At 44.6% G+C, this 17,439-nt stretch overlaps 1 protein-coding gene across 2 annotated transcripts in view; it reads left to right on the forward strand.

Moving 5' to 3' along the window:
- The first annotated feature begins 285 nt into the window (after nucleotides 1-285).
- Nucleotides 286-17,439, forward strand: part of RNF168 (ring finger protein 168) — a 37,032-nt gene continuing 19,878 nt past the window's right edge. For both annotated transcript variants that reach the window (XR_012095634.1, XM_008009658.3), the window contains exons 1-3: nucleotides 286-1,245; nucleotides 16,040-16,116; nucleotides 16,828-17,007. Coding sequence is in view for 1 of the 2 variants with exons in the window: in XM_008009658.3 (XP_008007849.2) it covers nucleotides 945-1,245; nucleotides 16,040-16,116; nucleotides 16,828-17,007 (558 nt within the window). In the remaining variant the exon portion in view is untranslated. The remainder of the gene's footprint in view (nucleotides 1,246-16,039; nucleotides 16,117-16,827; nucleotides 17,008-17,439) is intronic.

The raw sequence follows: 17,439 nt of genomic DNA on the forward strand, positions 1-17,439 counted from the left end.
TCCCGACCTCAGGTGATCCGCCCGCCTCGGCCTCCCAAAGTGCCGGGATTACAGGCGTGAGCCACCGCGCCCGGCCGTGTGTGGCTGTTGAATTTGTTTTGCGGTTTCCCTTTTTCTACCCAGAAACCAAGAAACCCAGGGTGTCTGAGGCCTGGCAGAAATCTCCGGGTAAAGTCAGGCTCCACCCAGGCTGCACCAGCAGGCGCTGCGACGCGGGGGCTGGGCCGTCTCCGGCTGGGAGGGCGGGCGGGGCGCAGACGCCGGAAGTCCCGCCCCGGGAGCGTCCGCCCTTGGGCAGCTTTCTGGGTGGGAAGCGCGATTTTGGCGGGCGGTTGTGACGTTGCTGGCGCTTGCCCGGTGGCTGCTGCGCCGCTGCAACGAATAGGGCTTCTGGCTGCGTAAGAGGGACCCGGGCGCGGAGCTCTGGGAAACTGCGCCAGGCGCCGGGAAGCTGAACCCGGGAGTCGCGCGTCGCCCCCGCAGCAGCGCCAAAGCGGAAGTTCTGCAGCAGCCGGAGCCCGAGTTCCTCCCGGAGCCGCGTCCCGGGGCCGGGCTGCCCCGAGCTGAGCGGAGCATCCTCTCCGGATGAGGGGAGGAGGGGACTTGGCGCGCTCCCCTCGCTGCACCAGGAGCCGCAGCCGCAGGGTTCACGCCCCGGAGCAGCGCGGCTCCTCCGACGAAAGCCTGCAATCGTTTGCTTGCCGGACGTTTGCCGTAAACATGGACAAAGACGCCGCCCTCCGGGGCGTTCCTGTTTGCCTGACCCTGAGAGCGCCTTTTTGCTTCGAGGCGGGTTGGATGCCCCTGTTCTCCGAATTCTGATACGCTTCTGGGCGCGATATTGAAACACAAAACTGTGCTTTTGCTCTGTCTGTGGTTGGCCGAAAATAGGACTGTTTTTCGCGCAGGTGTCGTCGTTCAGTCGACTTTATTAAGATACTAAAATGGCTCTACCCAAAGGCGCCGTCCCCTCGCGGTCCGAGTGCCAGTGCGGGATCTGCATGGACATCCTCGTGGAGCCCGTGACCCTGCCGTGCGGCCACACGCTGTGCAGACCGTGCTTCCAGGCGACCGTGGAGAAGGCGAGTCTCTGCTGCCCCTTCTGTCGCCGCCGCGTGTCTTCGTGGACTCGGTACCACACCCGAAGGAATTCTCTCGTCAACGTGGACCTGTGGAAGGTCATTCAGAAGCACTATCCCCGGGAGTGCAAGCTCAGAGCGTCGGGGCAGGAGGCCGAGGAAGTGGGTGAGTAAACCCCGGCCTGATTATTGGCCGAAAGCCGCAAATCTTTGAAACGGTGAATCATGGCTTCTCCGTTTAAAAAGTACAAACCAAAAAGCCCCACGGGTGTTTGTCTAAATAGTTCTCAGAGGTTTGGGGGTTTATGGGTCCCCAAATGTCGATGGGTTGTAAAGTCAAGGACAAGATTTTGTCCCTTGTCACGATGCCCGCGCTGTGTTCGATGGGTGTTTGTTGTTTTAAAAATTAAAGAATTGCCCGTCTAGAGCCTTCTTTTTTTTTTTTTTTTTTTTTTTTTTGAGACAGGGTCTCGCTCTCGCCCAGGCTGCAGGGCGGGGGCGCGATCTCGGCTCACTGCAGCCTCCGCCTCCCGGGTTCAAGCGACTCTCCTGCCCCAGCCTGCCGAGTAGCTGGGACTACAGGAGCGCACCGTCGCGCCCGGAATTTTTGTATTTTCGCAGAGACGGGTTTTCACCATGTTGGTCAGGCTGGTCTCAAACTCCTGACCTCGGTGATCCGCCCGCCTCAGCCTCCCAAAGCGCTGGGATTACAGGCGTGAGCCCCCGCGCCCGGCCTCTGATTTACTTATCTGTACATCTCCATTCACGTAATTCTTTATTCTCCTAGTCATGCAACGAGCCGATCGTGACCATCCTGGCCAACACGGTGAAACCCCGTCCCTACTAAAAATACAAAAATTAGCCGGGCGCGGTGGCGGCGCCTGTAGTCCCAGCTACTCGGGAGGCTGAGGCAGGAGAATGGCGTGAACCCGGGGGGCAGAGGTTGCAGTGAGCTGAGATCGCGCCCCTGCACTCCGGCCTGGGCGACAGAGCGAGACTCCGTCTCCAAAAAGAAAATCATGCAACAAGTCAAAAATCGCTTTTTTATCACTAACCGCTACAGCCGGTGGACTCAGGAGCCCCAGATTGAACCCTTGACTCTTTCCTCCGCTAGTGTGAGCAATAAGCCGTGCAGTGGTTCCTGTCTGTGCGCTCTCGTCTACGGGTCTTTTTTTTTTTTTTTTTAATTTTTTTGGTCACAGTTATATGTGTACCTGCCTTTTAAACATTTATGTATTTTATTGTGGTAAAAAACCAAAATGCCATTTTAACCATTTTTAAACAATAGTTTAAGAAAAACAGCTTTATTGAAATACATACCGGACAGTTCACCTACTAAACGTGTGCGGTTTGGCCGGGTGCGGTGGCTCACAGCTGTAATCCTAGCGCTTTGGGAGGCGGAGGTGGGAGGATCGCTTGAACCGAGGAGTTGAGACCAGTCTGGGTAACACAAATTCAATAAAATTTTTAAAAGTGCAATTTAATGGTTTTTGATATATTGCATTATTAATTTTTAAAATACTGTCCAAAATATATATAACAAACTGACATTTTAACCATTTTTAAGTACAATTCAATAGAATTAATTACATTCGCAATGTAAGCATCACCATTGTTTCCAAAATTTTTTCATCACCCCAGATAAACTCTAACCGTGAAGCATTGACTACCCCTTTCACCTTTCCCGGTAGCCCTTGGCATCTTCTATTCCACTTTCTGTCTCTATGAATCTGGCAATTCTAGGTATTTCATATAAGAGACTTATACAATATAGGATCTTGTGTGTCTAGCTTATTTCACTTAGCGTGTTTCTGAGGTTCATGCACAGTGTGGCATGGATAAGTACTTCATTTTTCCGGCTGAATAATAATTTGTTTTATGGATATACTTGTTACATTTTGTTTATCCATTGGATGGACGTTGGGTTTTTTCACCTTTTTCGTTATTTGAATACTGGCAACATGAACATCTATGTACAAATATTTGTTTGAATAACCTGTTTTCAGTTCTTTTGTCTACATATCTAAGAGTGGAATTGCTGGATCCTATGGTAATTCTATGTTTAGCTTTTTGAGGAACTGCCACATTTGTTTTCTACAGTGGCTGTACCATTTTACGTTTCCATTAGCAGAGTATGAAGTTTCCAATTTCTTCACTCCCTCACCAACACTTGTTATTTTCCGTGCCATCTTAGTACAAGTGAACTGGTATCTTAACTCTGTGTTTTAAAAAATGGTGGTAAAATATAACCAGACTACCATTTTAACCACTTAAAAATGCTTTTATTTTTGACTAGAAAGAAGGAAGGAAAATTTTAACCATTTGTAATGCTATGGTTCAGTGGCATCACCTCCATTCACGCTGCTGTGCATCCGTCACCACCATCCCATCTCCGGAACTTTTTAATCCTCCCGAACTGAATTTCCATACCCGTTAAGCTCACTGTTCCTCCCTCCCCCTATCCCTGGCAACCACCCTTCTCCTTTCCATTTCTGTGAACCCACCTGCTCTAGGTACCTCCTATCAGTGGAATTTTCTTAGGTATTTCTCCTTTTGTGTCTGGCCTGTTTTACCTAGCATAATGTTTTCCAGGTTCATCCATATCGCATGTGACAGGATTCCCTTCCTTTTGAGGCTGAATAGTATTCCAGTGTGTGTATATGCTACATTAAAAGAAACCTATTCGTCTGTGAGTGAACGCTTCGGTTGCTTCCACTCTTGGCTATTAGAAATAATGCTGGTGTGAACTTGGGTGTACAAATGTCTGTTCAGGGGCCTGTTTTCTATTCTTTTGGATGTATACCTCGAAGTGGAATTTCTAGATCATATGGTAATTCTATGTGTAATTGGTTTTGGAAACCACCATACTGTTTTCCACAGTGACTGTGCCGTTTTACATTCCCACCAACAGTGCATGGGTGTCCAGTTTCTCTGCACCCTCGTCAACACTTGCTATTTTCTGGGTTTTGATAGTAGCCATCCTAATGGGTATGAGATACTATCCCATTGTAGTTTTTATTTGCATGTCCCCAGTGACTAAGGATGGCGAGCATCTTTGCATGCATTTATTGGCCGTTTGTATATCATCTTTGGAGAAATATGAAATATCTATTCAAATCCTTTGCTCATTCATTCTTTTTGTTTCTGTTTTTCTCCCAAAACCTAGAAAAAGCCACAACTTTGCCTGTCATTTAATCATGTGTTTTTTTTGAGTTGTGGGCGTTGCCCTGCCTCAGCCTCCCGAGTAGCTGGAATTACAGGCATGTGACACCACGGCCAGCTAATTTTTGTATTGTTAGTAGAGACGGGGTTTTACTGTGTTGGTCAGGATGGTCTCAATCTCTTGACCTCGTGATCCGCCTGCCTCGGCCTCCAAAAGTGCTGGGATTACAGGTGTGAGCCACCGCGTCCGGCCTGTTTTAGTTTTTATCCACCATAGATGAGTTTTTTCTGTTCTGGAACTTCATATAAATGGAATTCTTTTTATTTCCTAGGGCTGCTGTAACAAAGTACCACAAACTTAGCAGAAGTTTATTCTCTTTCAGTTCTGAAGACTAGAACTCCAAACCCAAGATGCCAGCAGGGAGCAGGGTCATGCACATTGAAGGCTCTAGGGGAGAATCTGTTCCATGCCCTTCTCCTTAGCTTCCAGTGTGGCTGCAATCCATGGTGTTCCTGGTTTGCAGCTGAGTCACTCCAGTCTCTGCCTCCATCAGCACACGGAGCTTCCCGGTGTGTCTGTCTTTACATGGCCGTCTCCTCTGTATGTCTTTGTTTTCTTACTAGAACACTAGTTCTATTGGATTAAAGGCCCTCTACTCTTTGTATGAACTCCATTATATCTGCAACAACCTGTTTCCAATAAGAGCACATTCTTAGTTACTGGGAGTTAGGACTTCAGCATATCTTTTTGGGGGTTATTCATCATAAGGTTCAATTTTTTTTTTTTTTTTTTTTCTTTTCTGAGACATACTCTCGCTTCATCACCTAGTCTGGAATGCAGTGATAGGATCTCAGCTCACTGCAACCTCTGTCTCCTGGGTTCAGGTGATTCTCCTGCCTCAGCCTCCCAAAGTGCTGGGATTACAGGTGTGAGCCACCGCGCCCGGCCTAGGCAGTTGTTTTTTAAGTATTATTCCGCTGTTGACGATGCTGTATATTATTGGCCATTCTCCACTGATAGTGCCTCAGTTGCTTGCAGTTTTGGATATTATGAATAAAGTTGCTGAGAAGATTCTCGTACAAGTTTTTTTGTGTGTGAGTATGTGTGGCCTGATGTTTTCAGGGTTTTTTTCGGTAAATACTGAGGAGCTGGAATTACATGGTGTAGAGCAGGTACACATTTGGTTTTCTAAGAAACTACCGGCCAGGCACAGTGGCTTACGCCTGTAATCCCAGCACTTTGGGAGGCCGAAGAGGGTGGATCACAAGGTCAGGAGTTCAAGACCAGCCTGGCCAAGATGCTGAAACCCCATCTCTACTCAAAATACAAAAATTAGCTGGGCGTGGTGGCAGGCACCTGTAATACCAGCTACTCGGGAGGCTGAGGCAGAGAATTGCTTGAACCCAGGAGGCAGAGGTTGCAGTGAGCCAAGATCGCGCAACTGCACTCTAGCCTTGGTGACAGAACAAGACTCCATCTAAAAAAAAAAAAGAATAAACTACCAGATCTTTTTTGAAAGTGGTTGTGTCATTTTGTAATCCCACCAACAGCATACAAGTTCTGGTTTCTGTACATCTTACCAACTTTTGATGTTTTCTGTCTTAAAATTTAACCATTCCAGTTGTTTTTTATTATTGATAGTAGTATCCTGTTTTAGTTTCAATTTCCAAGTGACTAATGATAGTGTTCTTTTTCATGTGCTTATTGGCAGTTTTGCTCTCTTCCATTGTAAAGTGTCTGTTTAATTCTTTTGCCCCTAAATTGTTTATATTATTCAGTCGCAGACATTCTTTATATATTTTGAATACTGGTACTTTGCCAGGTATTCTTAATTGTTTTGATGAGCTGAAATTCTTAATTTTCATGAAGTCCCCTAAACTTTTCCTTTTATAGTTTACTGCTTTTTATGGCCTAAGAAACCTTTTGCTACCCTCAGGCTAAGATACTGCTATGTTTTTTTCTAAAAGATTTATAGTTCTACCTTTTTTTTTTTGAGACAGAATTTTGTTGTGTCGCCCAGGCTGGAGCACAGTGGTGCTATCTTGGTTCACTGCAACCTCTACCTCCCGGGTTTAAGCGATTCTCTTCCCTCAGCCTCCCGAGTAGCTGGGACTACAGGCATGCACCACCATGCCAGGCTAATTTTTGTATTTTTAGTAGAGATGGGGTTTCGCCACGTTGACCAGGGTGGTCTTGAAGTCCTGACCTCATGATCCGCCCGCCTCAGCCTCCCAAAGTGCTGGGATTACAGGTGTGAGCCACTACGCCCGGCCAGTTTTAGCTTTTATGTTTAGGTCTTTGATCCATTTCAAATTAATTTTGAATATTGTGTAAGAGGAGGTTGAGGTTAACTTTTTCCCATATGGGTGTCAGTTATTCCTGTACCTTTGTTGAAAAGACTTTTTAAAAAAAATAATGTGGGTCTATTCTGTTTCATTGATCTGTTGATTCTAATATTAGTGTCACACTGTCTTGATTACTGTGAATTTAGAGTAAATCTTTTTTTTTTCTTTTTGAGACAGAACCTTGCTCTGTCCCCTAGGCTGGAGTGCAGTGGCGTGATCTCAGCTCACTGCAACCTCTGCCTCCCGGGTTCAAGTAGTTCTCCTTCCTCAGCCTCCTGAGTAGCTGCGAATACAGGCATGTACCACCATGCCCGGCTGATTTTTGTATTTTTGATAGAGACAGGAGTTTCACCACATTGGCCAGGCTGGTCTCGAACTCTTGACCTCAGATGATCCGCCCACCTCGACCTCCCATTACAGGCGTGAGCCATGGTGCCCTTCCTCTGTATATTTATTCTTTGTAGAGACGGGGTTTTGCTATGTTGCCCAGACTGATCTTGAACAGCTCACCTTAAGCAGTCCTCCCGTCTCAGCCTCCTAAAGTGCTGGAATTACAGGCCTGAGCCACCTATTTAAATTTTTAAATCAACTTACCAGTTTCTACTAGCAGCCTGTTAGGAGTTTGCTTGGGGTTACATTGAACTTAATAGAACAATTTGGGGAGAATTGACATCCAAACGGTAGAGTCCTTGTATCCATGAAAATAGTGTATTTCTCTGTTTGTGTAGGTCATCTTCAATTTTTTTCAGTAATGAAGTTAAAATAAGGTCATTAGAATGGGCCCTAATCCATTATAACTGGTTTCCTTATAAAAAGGAGAAATTTGGACACAGAGACAGACATGCACAGAGGGAAGATGATGTAAAGACACAGAGTACCACGCGAGGCTGGAGGACTGGAGTGATGTGTTTACAAGCCAAGGAACGTCTAAGGTTATCAGCATACCGTCAGAAGCAAGGAAGAGGCAAGGAAGGATCCCCTACAAGTTTCAAAAGTGTCATGGCCCTGCTGACACCTTTATTTTGCACTTCTAGCCAGAACTGTGAGACAGTAAATTTCTGTATTTTCAAGTCACTCAATTTGTGGTACTTTTCTATGGCAGCCCTGAGGAACTAATATTTATCCCTGATTATATTATGGCTTTTGAGACTGTTTTAAGTAAAATTTTTTAAATGTTCAGTATTATTCATTGATAATTTATAAAATTAACTTTGTTAACACATAACACATAAAGTGAATCTACTCATTTACTTTATGTATTCTTAATTTATAGAAGGAAGGTTGTAAGAAAGCACATACATGAAATAGCTTTAAAAAATGAAGTATTTGAAAGTGAATTAGTGTGATGGAGACAGGTGTGTTTTACATTTGGATTTCTCAAAAAAGAATCCTATAGTAGGGAAGAATCAGCCTTAGAATGTCTAAATTTCCTTTCTGTTTGCGACTATCATTGTAAAAATTGATGCAGGCAAGAATCACAAATGGATGCCAAAACCCCTCCTTGAAAGTTTGATGGAGAACTGAAGACTCATATAGTCTGAAAATATCACCTTACAGATTGCTTATTAATTACAAAGGGTAAAGGATACAGTTGAGAAGCCTGTTATCACGGTAATGGAGTGATCAGAGTTAACATTATCCATGGTACAGACAAACATTGCGGCCTCCTGATCGGATGAGTGTAAGGCATAGCCTGAGTCTAATTGTGAGAAAACAAAAATCCAAGTTGAAATTCTACAAAACGTAGTTGTTAGTACCTCAAAAATGTCAATGTCATGGAGGCAAAGCCTTAGGAATCGTTCTAGTTTAAAGGGAGGTTAAAAGACAATGACAGCTAAATGCAGTGCATGACCCTGGATTAGAACATGGATTAAGACAAAAGTTGCTATTAAAGACATTATGGGGATGGTGGGTGAAATTTTATCATTGATGTGACAGGTAATACATCATTGTTAACTTTGTTGAACTTGATCATTGTATATCAAGATCAGGAGATAAAGACAGCATCTCTTACAAGGACAGCGTCTCATGAGGTGTACACTTAAGGATTTGGTGAAGGGTTATGATCATGCAACTTTCAGATGGTTCAGAAAACACACACGAAAGACAATGTGGCAATTTAAAAACTTCATGAATCTAAATGCAGGTTAAATGGGGGTTTATCATACTATTTTTGCAATTTCTGTAGATTTGAAAATTTTCAAAATAAATATTGAGGCAGAAAGTGCAAATTTATGTTATTTTGTTTTCGAGACAGGGTCTCACTCAGTTGCCTAGGCTGGAATGCTGAGGAGCGAACTCGGCTCACTGTACACTCCACCTCCTGGGGCTCAAGCAATCCTCCCACCTCAGCCTCCTGAGTAGCAGGGACCACAGGCACACACCACTATGCCAGGCTAATTTTTTTTATTTTTTTGTAGAGATAGGGTCTCACTAAGTTACCCAGGCTGGTCTCGAACTCCTGAGCTCAGGAGTTCATCTTCCTGCAGGAGTTTCACTACGTTGGCCAGGCTGATCTCAAACTCTTGACCTCAGATGATCCACCCACCTCGACCTCCCAAAGTGCTGGGATTACAGGCGTGAGCCATCGTACCCGTCCTCTGTATATTTATTCTGTGTAGAGACGGGGCGTAGAGGTGGGCGGATCATCTGAGGTCAAGAGTTCAAGACCAGCCTGGCCAATGTGGTGAAACTCCTGCAGGAGTTAACACTCCTGCCTCATCCTCGCAAAATGCTGGGATCACAGGTGTGAGTCAGCACTTTGCCCGATTGCCATTTATAGCCACACTACTTGGTGACGATCCAGCCACACTGATGTACATACTGCTTCACAGATCATAAGCTTATTTTCCAGAGCAGTTTTGGGCTTTTTGTTTTTTAACTGTCTCTTTATGTTTTGCACCCTGTGCCCAGCCCAGGAATGCAGATTTAATTGGGAGAAGGGAACTGCCATTTACGTGGTGCTACAACAAGCAGTCTAGTTCAGTGATGGGAGGACAGTTTTATGAACAGCTCAACTGTTCAAGTTAAGGTTTATTATTTATTTATTTTTATTTTTCATCCAGTATTATACATGCGGGTCTTTAACTAACTTGGATTTTTCCTTCAAAATAAAATAAAAAGCATGGGGACATATTTCCTTAAATGGGTCCCGGCTGCCTCGGAAGAACGCTTGCTGTGAAGAAGCAAAATATCGAGTGTAGTAGGAACGTTTAACTGAAGTGGGTGTCAACAGAAATTTTAGAGTTAACCAGAACTGAAGAGTGTCGAGAGTTGTCTCCAACAGATGGCAGAAATTGTATAGTCACTTTCTATAAAACTGAGATATTCAAATTCCTCATGAAGTTAGAATTGTTTAAGAAATAGCAAGCAGGCCAGTTGCAGGGGCTCACACCTGTAATCTCGGTACTTTGGGAGCTCAAGGCAGGCAAATTGCTTGAGCCTGGGAGTTTGAGACCAGCCTGGCCAATATGGCAAAACCCCTCTCTACAAAAAGTACAAGAATTAGCCGGGTGTGGTGGTGGCGCCTGCAGTCTCAGCTACATGGGAGGCTCAGGCAGTAGCATTGTTCGAGTCTGGGAGGTGGACGCTGCAAAGAGCTGAGATTGCGCCACTGCACTCCAGCCTGGGTGACAGAGTGAGACTCTTGTCTCAAAAAAAAAAAAAAAAGGCCGGGTGCGGTGGCTCAAGCCTGTAATCCCAGCACTTTGGGAGGCCAAGGTAGGCAGATCACAAGGTCAGGAGATCGAGGCCATCCTGGCTAACACGGTGAAACCCCATCTCTACTAAAAAATACAAAAAACTAGCCGGGCGAGGTGGCAGGCCCTATAGTCCCAGCTATTCGGGAGGCTGAGGCAGGAGAATGGCGTAAACCTGGGAGGCGGAGCTTGCAGGGAGCCGAGATTGCCTCACTGCACTCCAGCCTGAGCGACAGAGCGAGATTCCGTCTCAAAAAAAAAAACAACAAAAAAACAAATAGCAAATGCAAGACCAGGCACAGTGGCTCATGCCTGTAATCCCAGCACGTTGGAAGGTAGGTGGATCACCTGAGGTCAGGAGTTCGAGACCAACCTGGCCAACATGGTAAAACCCCGTCTCTACCAAAAATACAAACCATTAGCCAGGTGTGGTAGGACAGGCCTGTAATCCCAGCTACTCGGGAGACTGAGGCAGGAGAATCGCTTGAACCTGGGAGGTGGAGGTTGCAGTTACCTGAGATCACACCATTGCACTCCAGCTTGGGCAACAAGAGCGAAACTCCATCGACAAAGAAATAGCACATGGACTGGGTGCAGTGGCTCACACCTGTTACGCCAGCGCTTCAGGAGGCCAGGGCGGGACAATTGCTTCAGCCCAGGAGTTGGAGGCTGCAGTGAGCTATGATCGTGCCGCTGAACTCCAGCCTGGGCAGGAGTGAGATCTTGTTTCCACAAAAAAAGAAAAAGGCAAATGAAGACAATTTTAACTTGTGTCTGCAGTTGAGTAACTTACTGATCTTCATTTAGATTCAGTTTGTGTAGAAATAAATAAACTTTAAACATCTGTCACTCATGGTTTAAGAAAAGTGCAGTTCTCCGCTGGCTGTAGTTGGGCATCTTCTGTAAACTGCACGTGCCTTTCCTTTGCCTGTTGTGGTTTTTAATTGATATGTGGAAGTTCTGGTATATTCTGGACACTGATTCTCTGGGGATTTATGTATTTGCAAGTAACTTCTAGTTTGTTTTTAACTTCATGATGTCTTTCATCACATGGAAGTTTTAATTGTTTTGGAATTTATCTCATATGTTCTTCTTAGTCATTTATAGTTTGTTTTTTCCGTTAAAAACTTTCTAATCCACCTTGAATTTGAGTATTGTATGAGGTAGGCATCTTAACTCCCCCTGCCCTTGATTGCCACTTATAGCCACACTACTTGGTAATAATCCAGTAACATTGATATATGTACTGTTTCACTAATCGTATGCTTATTTTCCAGAGCAATTTGTGGCTATGTATTTAATTTTTTTTTTTTTTTTTTTTTTTTTTTTGAGATGCAGTCTCACTCTGTCACCTAGGCTGGAGTGCAGTGGCGTGATCTTGGCTCACTGCAACCTCCGCCTCTCGGGTTTAAGCTCCTGTCTCAGCCTCCTGAGTAGCTGGAATTACAGGTACACAGCACATGGACTGGGTGCAGTGGCTCACACCTGTTACCTCAGCGCTTCAGGAGGCCAGGGCAGGATAATTGCTTCAGCCCAGGAGTTGGAGGCTGCAGTGGGCTATGCACCACCACGCCCAGCTAATTTTTGTATTTTTAGTAGAGAGAGGTTTATTTGCCTTGTTGGCCAGGCTGCTTTTGAACTCCTGACCTCAAGTGATCCACCTGCCTCCACTTCCCAAAGTGTTGAGATTAGAGGTGTAAGCCACGGCACCTGGCCCGGGCTTTTTGTTTTTTTTAACTATCTCTTTATCAATAGCTGTGTCATTACCACACATGCTTAGTTTAATTCTGCTTAATGATATGCTTTGCTTTCTAATATAATACATCTGCCTCCATTATTGTTTTCCTAAATTAGCTACTTAAAAAAAATTTTTTTTTGAACAAAGATAGGGTCTTGTTGTGTTGACCAGGCTGGTCTTGATATCCTGAGCTCAAGTGTTCCTCCTGCCTCAGCCTTCCAAAGTGCTGTGATTACAGGCATGAGCCACTGTGCCCAGCCTCTTAGCTACTATTTTATTGTATCTAATGTGTAAAGTGATTTACTTTTTTTCCGGTTTTATTGTAAAAGATACGTAACATAAAATCTGCCGTGTTAACCATTTTAAATGTACAGTTGAGTGATATGAAGTACGTTCACGTTTTTGTGCAGCTGTCACCCCCATTCATCTCTGAACTTTCTCATCTTCCACACTGGAAACTGCCCATTAAACAATAATTCCCCATTCGCCCCTCCCCTAGCCGCTGGCAGCCTCCATTCTTTCTGCCTCTGCGGGTTTCATTACTCCCGGTATCTCGTACGAGGGGAACCATACAGTATCTGGCGTTTGGTGTCTGGCTGTTCGGCACGGCATCGTGTGTCGAGGGTCCGTCGAGTTCTAGCGTGTGTCGATCCCGTTTCTTTTTTGGCCGAATACTCTGTTGTGTGTGTATATATCTTAATGCATGACTATTATAAAAACCAAGTGTTGGCCGTCCTATGAAGCGGGATCTCTGTAGTTAGGATTCGTTTTTCTCTAATGACTGTCGATGTTGAACATCTTTTCATGTGCTTATTGGTCATTTGTATATAATCTTTGGAGAAATGTCTATGTAAGTCCTTGGCCCCCCCCCCTTTTTTTTTTGTAAAGACGAGGTCTTACTATGTTGCCCAGGCTGGAGTGTACAGGCACAATCACAGCCCACTGCAGCCTCAAACTCCTGGGCTCAAGTGACTCTCCCACCTTGGCTTTGCAAGGTGCTGGGCTGATAGGCATAAGCCACCACACCTGGCCTTTTGCCCCCACAGCACCCCCGCCTTTTATTTATGTATTGAATTTTTGAGACCGGGTCTTGCTGTGTTGCCCAGGCTGGAGTGCCGTGGCACAGTCACAGCTCACTGCAACCTCCGCCTCCCAAGTTCAAGCGATTCTTCTGCCTCAGCTTCCCGAGTAGTTGGGATTACAGGCGCCCGCCACCACTCACGGCTAATGTACTTTTTGGTAGAGACAGGGTTTCACCATGTTGGTCAGGCTGGTCTCTAACTCCTGACCTCAAGTGATCCACCTGACTTGGCCTCCCAAAGTGCCGTGATTACAGACATGAGCCACTGTGCCCGGTCTACTGTCAGTAGTTTTATTTGGGTGTTTTTTTTTTTTTTTTTTTTTGGAGATGGAATCTCCCTCTGTCACCCAGGCTGGAGTGCAGGGGCACAATCTCGGCTCACTGCAACCTCCACCTCCCAGGTTCAAGCGATTCTTCTGCCTCAGCCTCCCGAGTAGCTGAGACTACAGGTGCGTGCCACCACACCTGGCTAATTTTTGTATTCTTAGTAGAGACAGGGGTTTTTCATATTGGCCAAGCAGGTCTCGAACTCCTGACCTCATGATCCACCTGCCTCAACCTTCAGCCTCCCAAAGTGCCGGGATTACAGGCGTGAGGCACCGCTCCCAGCTTACCTTCATTTTTTAAATGAAAATAGTGTGACTCTGCAGTTTCCCTGAAAAAAGTCCAGTTTCATAGATTCTACTTTGAGGATTGCTGATCTAGGTCTCAGTTTAAGCCAGCTGAGTATCCTGCTTTTTAAGGAGCCTTATATATGTCTCCCCTGTATATGCCATTGTATTGTCTTGAATAGATCCTCCTTAGTGACCAAAATAAATGAGAATTCAGTATACTGCATCCCTAATTGTTTTGGAGTCACATCACTGTTTTTTAAGTTTCTCTATTGCAGACTTTTCAAACTGCTGGCCTGCAGGCCATAGGAATCCTGTGTGTATGTTTTTTTGTGGTCCATCCAATGCCAATATTTAAGTTGGAAGATTTCTTATTAACATCTGGATTTCTGGATTTTCTTTTTGTTTTTCTTTTTACTTGGATACTTTTATGGGGTGCAAGGGTAATTGTGTTACGTGTAGAGATTGCATAGTGGCCAGGTCAGGGCTTTTTAGGGTACCTACTACACAGATAATGTACATTGTACCCATTAAGTCGTCTCCCAACATCCACCCCTGCCGTCTCTGGATTTTCTTGAGAAAGCAAAAGTATAGCACGGACAGGCCTGAGTTTCCTGCTAGTCGTAGTCAGCTGGAGTTGCGTAGCAGCTGCCCCTTGAAACAGGCAGATGGGTGCTCTTTTTTGGGTGTTCCCATTTTACCCTTTACAAAACAGTGTCTTGTTTTATAGAAAAACATTCTTGTCACATTTGCTGAGGACACATACACGCACTTAGGTTATTTTCTGACCCGGAATTATCTTTCAACTCCAGGGTGATGATTTTTTCTCTTTGTATAGTTTACTGTTTCTCTAGTCTTGCAGAGGTATTTCAAATGTCTGATGATCCTTGGCCTAGCTTTTAGGCTTGAGAATGAGGCCCAGGACAAAAGCTCTGTATACATAGAAGGGTATTGGTGATGGGCAGATGTTGAGTTCCAGCCGATGGAAACCTGGCCTTTGTGCTTTGCCATCCCTAACTGCCCGATTGCAGAGGACCTTGCTCTGGGTCGCCACCTCTTACCTTAGCTGCTCTGGCTCTCTCTAGATCTGTTTCTTTAAAGACATATGCGTGTGTGCACCTGCACCCATATTCAGGGAGAAATGCCAGTACGTCAAGGATTCTGATTTAACGGCTTATAAACCCCGAGTTCTGTTTTTGGTCCGCCTCTTCCTCACTCTGGACTCTATTGAGCCTCACTCTAGGCAGATAGGAGGCAGATCCCCTTCCAGTTCTACCTCACCTGTAGTCTTCTCTTCCAAGGATTTCTTTTCTTTCATTACTGCTGTATCAATTATCTCTATTTCATTGCCTTCCCATTTTCTAGAAATTTGTTATTTTAAGTAGGGCCGGGCACGGTGGCTTACACCTGTAGTCCCAGCACTTTGGGAGGCTGAGGTGAGCAGATTGCCTGAGGTTAGGAGTTCGAAACCAGCCTGGCCAACATGGCGAAAACCTGTATTAAAAATACAAAAATTAGCTGGGCATGGTGGGGCATGCCTGTAATCCCAGCTACTCAGGAGGCTGAGGCACCAGAATTGTTTGAACCCGGGAGGCAGAGGTTGCAGTGAGCTGAGATTGCACCACTGCATAGCCTGGGCAACAGAGCAAGACTCTGTCTCCAAAAAAAAAAAATTTTTTTAATTGGTTAACTTCCTCTGCTAATCTCTGCTGTTGTAGGATTACAGTTTTTAAAAATTCTTTTACTGTCATATTAATGGAGTTTAGAGGAAGGGTTAAGTATCTGCATTCATGTGCCATTTCAAACCCAAACCCCTAAACCTCTGGCCTTATAAAATGGAATTCCAGGCCAGGCGCAGTGACTTACGCCCGTAGTTACAACACTTTGGGAGGCCGAGGTGGGTGGATCACTTGAGGTCAGGAGTTCGAGACCAGCCTGGCCAACATGGTGAAACTCCGTCTCTACCAAAAATATAAAAAATTAGCCAGGTGTGGTGGTGCATGCCTATAATCCCAGCTATTCAGGAGGAGGCTGAGGCAGGAGAATTGCTTGAACCTGGGAGATGGAGATTGCAGTGAGCCGACATTGCGCCACTGCACTCCAGCATGGGCAACAGAGCAAGGCTCTGTCTCAAAAAAGATAAATAAATCTAGAAAAAAAAAATTTTTTTTTTAAATCGAATTCCAAAAGGAGATATTGCTGTAGTTATTAATAGTTGTATATTTTAATTTTTCATTTTAATGTTAGTAAGTTTTAATGGAAGACCAAAGTTACCATAAAATTGTGTTGCTTACAGTGTTATTTTATTTTTTGATATGAAATAGCTGATGACTGTCAGCCAGTTCGTCTGTTAAGTAAACCTGGGGAATTGAGAAGAGAATATGAAGAGGAAATAAGTAAGGTAGGTGCTAAATATTCTTTTTTTTGGAATATTTCTCTGCTGTGTTTTTAGTTTTAGATTTTAATTTAGTTTTGTGTGCTTATATAACTAGTATATCTTGAAATATGGATATTTTTAATATATTTTATAAGGGCTTTGTTTTTTGCCATAATTTACTTCTACATGATTAATGCTCTTATGTGATAGTGTTCCCTAAGCATTTTACATATGAAGGAAATTTTTAAATTCTTTTTTTTCCTAATTTAGTCCATACCAGGACATTTTTTTATTTCCCTAAAGTTTTGAGCTTAAAGAAAAAGGGTGGTAGATTATGGATTTAGATGAGGAAAGGTTAAAGGGCTGTGAAGTTCCTAAATAGGAAAAGTACCTAAAAAGCAGTGTTTATAGTGAAGCATTATGTTTTAATTACATGTAAAGTTTTACATAAATAGAGATTTTTCTCTTTTTTTGTTAGCGTTCAAAATTTTGTGTGTGATTCTCACTTGTGATACATCTCAGGTTGGGTGTGGAGGCACACACCTGTAATTTCAGTGCTTTGGGAGGCTGAGATGGGACAGCTATCTTGCAGGAATCTACTCCAGATTTGGACTTCATTTGAGATCACTTAAATCTCTGCCAATTTGTTCTTTTTCTACTTTATTCTTATTATGAAATATTGCACGTATACCAAAGCGTTCAGAAAAGGATTGCTCTTTACTAATCACTTTGAAGGTGGAGGCAGAGCGGCGGGCCAGCGAGGAAGAAGAGAACAAAGCCAGTGAAGAGTACATACACAGATTGTTGGCAGAGGAGGAAGAGGAGGAAAAAAGACAGGCGGAAAAAAGGCGAAGAGCGATGGAAGAACAACTGAGAAGTGATGAAGAACTGGCAAGAAAGCTAAGCATTGATATTGTAAGTTGTAGGAGAGAACGTTGAGGTACGGTCATCCCTTTGCACCCACTGCAGAACCCACTCATAGGAAGAATCAGCTCCTTGTATTTCCAGGTCTGCATCCCACAAAGACTGTCTCTTCCACCCCAGGCTGGTTGAACTTGAGTGTTCGGAGCTTGCTGATACGGAAAGCTAACTATTAACATTCCTATTGCTTTGACTGTGGTTTTCTTTTTATTTTTGAGACGGAGTCTCGCTCTGTCGCCCAGGCTGGAGTGCAGTGGCCGGATCTCAGCTCACTGCAAGCTCCGCCTCCCGGGTTCACGCCATTCCCCTGCCTCAGCCTCCCGAGTAGCTGGGACTACAGGCGCCCGCCACCTCGCCCGGCTAGTTTTTGTATTTTTTAGTAGAGACAGGGTTTCACCGTGTTAGCCAGGATGGTCTCAATCTCCT

This window comes from Chlorocebus sabaeus, chromosome 15 (assembly GCF_047675955.1).
Source record: "Chlorocebus sabaeus isolate Y175 chromosome 15, mChlSab1.0.hap1, whole genome shotgun sequence".
In the NCBI taxonomy this organism is placed as follows: Eukaryota; Metazoa; Chordata; class Mammalia; order Primates; family Cercopithecidae; genus Chlorocebus; species Chlorocebus sabaeus.